Here is a 4692-nt window from a genome sequence, read left to right as displayed (position 1 = left end):
ATATAAAATCCAAAAAGCACATATGGGTATACTGAGAAGTCACTTCCCTATCCCTGTCTCCCAGCGACCCAGTTCTTTTCCTCAAAGACGTCTAACCTAGTATCTTGTGTACACTGCCAAAGATATTCTATACACGCCAGCAATTACATATAATTTTTCCTTTCCTTTTTTTACATAAATGGTAGCATAAAATCCACATGTTCTGCATCTCCCTCTTTTCGCTTAATACTATATTTGGGAGATCTCATATCAGCACATAAAGAAACTTCAATAGACTCCCACAGACAGGCATCCAGTAATACATAATAGCCTCTGATCTCTAGCTATCATAAACAATGCTGCAATGTACTTATGTTATCTGACACATATGCAAATTTATCTGTAGAATAAATTTCCACAAGTAGTTGTTTCAAAATAGCACAAGATGTACACTAGTCATTAACATAACTGAAAATGTTAAAAATGCTTATTTATTTAGAAACGATACTTGGGTAATTACATGTTGCAGAAGATGGCAAAGTTCTGCAGAGAGTTAGAGCTGTGGACAGGCAGGGAAGGAAATGAGAGAAGACATGACCATCTTCTCCAGGAGGCCTATCAGGACGAGTTACAGGCAGATATGTTCAAAAAGGACCCTCCAACTGGGGTTTGGAAGCCCAAGTATGGTAGAATCTCTGATAAAAATCTCACCTTTGTACTAAAATATTGTTCTCCAAAGAGGACTGCTAGGACTATTAAGACTCTTCACGTAGCCACTACAGAAAGACATACTTTTATGTCCCAAATAATGATAGCCCTTTTATCATGCTTTTAGAGAATAACACATAGGCCTTTGTCTACTGAAACGTTTTGAAAGTGCTCATCCTGGAGCATCTCAGTGGTATTTGGATAGTATTCAGGTGTACAAATCCACAAAATTATATCAGTTCCTTGAGACAAAGCATCTTACTCTTCATGAAAGACCTGGAATGAATCATAGAATCTAAAATTTGGAAAGGACATTTAATGGCATCCTCATTTATTGGGAGGAAGATGACATGAAGCAACTTCTGAGTTAAAGTAACCTCTTGAGAGATCTAAAGTCCAGAAGGAACTGGGGGTCCATTGGGATTAGGGTCCCAAATCCCATTCCTGGTTTCGCCCACGGGCTGCATGACAAGAATTTTCTATGTTATCTCATTTAATCTTCCTAACAATGCCACGAAACATCATTGTCCCCGTGTTGCAGACCCTTACTGGAAGCTCAAGCTCAGAGAGGCAAAGGGAACCGCCTGTGGTCACAGAGTGAGGAAGTGGTGGAGCCTGAATTCAAATGCTGGCCCGACGCCAAGCCCACGTTCTTCCTACTTTCCATGCTCCTTCTGTTCCGCCTCCACTAAGGAAAGCAGCATTTCTTTCTATACTTTTTCTGGTGGGGGGTGGGAAGATAATGAAAGATTCTTTCATGAATCTCATGAAAGAGATTCATGACACCAGCACTGAGATCTCGAGACCCACACACCCAAGAAATCCACTCACAGGCTCTGCGAAAGCATTGTCCCAGAGAACGGTGGCCGTCGCGTTGTTGTCCTGGCTGCCGTGCACGATCACCACCACTGGGAGAGACAGGGTCTAAAAAGACACAGTTGAGGAGCTGAGTGCCCAGGAGCCTCAAGTTCTTCTCCTTCTCTTCTTTTGTTCTTATAATCACAACAGTTTCCTTTTTTAAAGTTTCAGATAATGTCACTCTCAGACACAGAGTCTGAATGATTCCAGGAACAATATGACTTTTCACATTGGCACAATCTAGAAATTTTAGGTATTTAACAAGCCATGCTGCTGAAGGATGAAGTTTCTCAAAGTTGCACGGAGAACAAGAGAGAGAAAAGAGAAAGAGCATGGAGACATTTCTTGGGAAAAAAGGCAAGTCACCAATGTTTAAAACGTACAGCGACGTTGACTCAGATTCATCCTGAGCCATGTCTCTCGTGATCCGTTGTTTCCTTATCCTGCTGGCTATTTCAGTTCATTATTGTTCACATCTTAAAAGAATCTAAGAGCTACAGTTCTAAGAATGAGGTCACCCCGTCTTCTGTTTGTCGATCAAAAAGAAGACGCTACATAATAAAAACAGTTCTTTTGTGATATGAGGTACACACGTACTACACACACACACACACACACACACACACACACACACACGCAGCGCAGGGAGGGCTTTACCTTGACTTGAAACACCAGTTCATTTCCACCAACACTGAACTGTGATTCGAACAGGATTGTAAATTTTTCTTCTGTCACCGACTCTGCCCCACGACGGTCAGACCTCTTAATTCGTTTCAGGGACTGCGAAGGAGAGACATAAGATGAAACATAAAATGAGAGTCATTCCCCTCAAAGACCCAGGGAAACGTCATTCCTCTTCGCCTCCCAGCCTCACCATGTTCCTGAAGTGGGCGCTGAGGGTGCCCATGGCTTGGTGATACTCCATGACACAGCAGTTGTTCAAGATCTCACCGCTGTAATCACTGTAATCAGAGAAACAACATCTCTAAACTCACGCCAGGGTCTCTGCACGTGCAGGGGAAAGAGTATATTTGGGGTAGGAGGAAATGAAGTTTGCCAAAAGTGTAGGTCATTTAGAGGAAGCGTTAGCTATGCATAAAATATACAGGTGATTTTCTTGGATGTATGCCTGGTAAATGAAATGAAATCATATGATCTTCACAGAAGACAGTTCATAGGAGAAGCTCCTCATATCCTTTCTCTGAGATCCAGAGAGGTTAGAAGGGCTAACGTAGGAGGCAGAAGGACTTTCTTCCTCCCACAAGGACACAAGGAAAGTGCAGGGAGTGAGAAGGGGCACATTACTTGCGGGTGTTCTCGTTCTTGAGCAGGGACTTGGCCTGCTGCTCGCTGATGATGGTGGCCTTCACCTGCGGGGGGTTCATGTGCACATTCAGCTTCCCGCCCACGAGCAGGCGCACGGTGGCGGCGAACTTGGTCTGGGTCTTCAGGACCTGAGGGGGCTGCTTCTCGATGATGAACGTGCTGCGGGGACACAGTGACCACATGGACCGTGAGACGCTGGTTCAGGGAAAGGGCTCCAGGGCTCTCTGTGTGTTGGGGGCGGGGGCTGCCTCCCACGGGCTCAGCAAGTGAAGGAACAGCACGTGGCACAGCGCTGCTCCCTGGGAGGCAGGACATGGTGGGGAGGGGGAGGCACAGGGACTCAGCAGCTGGCAGGGGCTGCAGGGCCTGAGGGGACCTCTTGTAGTGTCCACAATACACACTGGGCAAGGGTGGCGCCAGAAGCCACAGCAACTGGAGAAGGAGCGGGCAGGGGCGCGAGGCAGAGAGGCAGGAGGGAAGCAGAGCTCCTGGTCCGGAAAGCCCTGCTGCCCCCACACCCCCTAACCGCCGCTACGGGAGCTGGCCCTGCCCTGCTGGGTGTGGCCGAGAGGCAGCAGTCACCTGGTCACCAGGGCTGAGATGATGTCTGTGATGGTGGCATTGACCTCGGCCAGCATCTCCTCCACTGGCCCGGGGATGGGCAGCTGCTGGCAGAGGTGCTCAGCCCTGCGGATCTGCTGCCGGTTCTGCCAGATGATCTCGGCTAACTTCTCACACCTGCACGGGAGCCGCAAGGCCAGCAGGAGGACGATGGCTTCTCCTCCAGACCCCAGGCCGGGAGCCTGGGAGGCTCCCGGCCTGGGCAGAAGCCCCAAGACACAGCTCCACCCTCACCCAGCACTAGGTGTTGTGCTTTTCCCGCGCCTCCTACCCACTGGCGCAGAGCAGAGCTCCCTGCCTTCCAGAAGTGCAGAGAAATACACAGAAGGGTGACCCTGACTTAAGTCCAACCAGCTCGAGCCACACTCTGCACACGCCAGCCCTGCCCCGTTCCCCAGGACAGTGACTCCCCTCCTGGGGGAGGTGGCACTGATGGGGGACCAAGGTCTGTATCAGGAACCAGGCCCAATGGTGAAATAAGAGCCGTCACAAGGCAGAGGGGGCCTGCTGCACGTGCCAGCGCAGCAGGAGGAAGCAGCTGGTGCTACCCCCCCGCCCCTGCCCCACGAGCCCCCGCCCCGTGCCCATTACCAGGACTGCAGCACGTCCAGGCTGCCCTCGGGGGGCCCGCCGTTCCCGGCCAGCTGCTGCCGCCGCTTCCACTGGATCAGCTCGTCGTCCAGAATGATGGTCTGCTGCTTCCGCAGCAGCTGTAGGGTCTTCTGGTGCTTCTCGGCCAGCTCCTGCAGACAGGTGGGGACAGCAGGCTCTGCTGGGCTCCCTCAGACAACTCTGCAGGGCCCGGGGCCCAGGCCTCCCCTGACCTGCTCCCCCTCACATGCCCCCCAGGAAACACGGATCTGGACCCCTGCTCTCCTGGGTCCCGCTCTTGTCCTGGCTCTGTCCCTCTGTCGGGTCCCCAGAGACTCAGGACGGGGCGCTCTGTGCCTGGGAGGAGGGACCGGCAGCCCACTCACCACGCGGTACTGCTGCAGCGTCTGGGCCTCGCGCTGCAGCCAGGCCTCCAGGGACACCTGCTTCTGCTGGAGGGCCGTCTCCCGGCTCAGACGCTCCTGGGGGCTCAGCTGGGCCAGCTGGGCAAACTGGGCTAGAGGACGAGACAGGACACCACGGCCGTCATCTCCCAGCGTCCGGCAGGAGCCCCGAGGAGCCCACTCACCTGTTCTGGGGCAGGACTCT

General features: G+C 51.7%; 1 protein-coding gene across 1 annotated transcript in view; it reads right to left on the bottom strand.

Annotated features, from left to right (window-relative positions):
- LOC105820211 (signal transducer and activator of transcription 5A-like) overlaps window positions 1–4692 on the bottom strand; it is a 65911-nt gene that overhangs the window by 12319 nt on the left and 48900 nt on the right. The window contains exons 5-11 of the mRNA XM_012656647.1: window positions 4470–4600; window positions 4084–4235; window positions 3454–3609; window positions 2851–3030; window positions 2420–2507; window positions 2203–2325; window positions 1519–1611 (exon numbers count right to left, since the gene is read on the bottom strand). Of these exons, the coding sequence (XP_012512101.1) occupies window positions 1519–1611; window positions 2203–2325; window positions 2420–2507; window positions 2851–3030; window positions 3454–3609; window positions 4084–4235; window positions 4470–4600 (923 nt within the window). The remainder of the gene's footprint in view (window positions 1–1518; window positions 1612–2202; window positions 2326–2419; window positions 2508–2850; window positions 3031–3453; window positions 3610–4083; window positions 4236–4469; window positions 4601–4692) is intronic.

This window comes from Propithecus coquereli, unplaced genomic scaffold (assembly GCF_000956105.1).
Source record: "Propithecus coquereli isolate 6110/MARCELLA unplaced genomic scaffold, Pcoq_1.0 Scaffold515, whole genome shotgun sequence".
Classification (NCBI taxonomy): Eukaryota; Metazoa; Chordata; class Mammalia; order Primates; family Indriidae; genus Propithecus; species Propithecus coquereli.
Note: the sequence above shows the minus strand (reverse complement) of the source record. Positions and strands in the feature narration are given on the sequence as shown.